At 64.7% G+C, this 286-nt stretch overlaps 1 protein-coding gene across 1 annotated transcript in view; it reads left to right on the forward strand.

Annotated features, from left to right (window-relative positions):
- CDC6 (cell division cycle 6) overlaps window positions 1–286 on the forward strand; it is a gene marked incomplete at both ends in the record, with an annotated part of 1,739 nt that overhangs the window by 623 nt on the left and 830 nt on the right. The window contains one exon of the mRNA XM_010018692.1: window positions 100–226. Within this exon, the coding sequence (XP_010016994.1) occupies window positions 100–226 (127 nt within the window). The remainder of the gene's footprint in view (window positions 1–99; window positions 227–286) is intronic.

The raw sequence follows: 286 nt of genomic DNA on the forward strand, positions 1-286 counted from the left end.
CCGGCTGGGGCAGGTGGCGACATGGAGGGGGCACAGGGACACATGGGGGGGGCTCACCTGTGCAGGTGGCAGCGCTGACGGTAGCTGGTGTTTTGGTAGGTGGCTGGTGACCCTGTGCTGGATGCTGCCGCGCTCCAGTTCTGCGCCCGTAAGGTCTCTGCGGTATCTGGTGACGCTCGCAAGGCTCTGGATGTCTGTAGGTCAGTGCTTGACCCAAAATCCAGTGGTGCCAGAGCTGGTGTGGCCCCTGTGAGCCCCACACTGGGGGTGCCAGTGCTCAGGGCTG

This window comes from Nestor notabilis, unplaced genomic scaffold (genome assembly GCF_000696875.1).
Source record: "Nestor notabilis isolate BGI_N333 unplaced genomic scaffold, ASM69687v1 scaffold20287, whole genome shotgun sequence".
NCBI classification, from domain to species: domain Eukaryota; kingdom Metazoa; phylum Chordata; class Aves; order Psittaciformes; family Psittacidae; genus Nestor; species Nestor notabilis.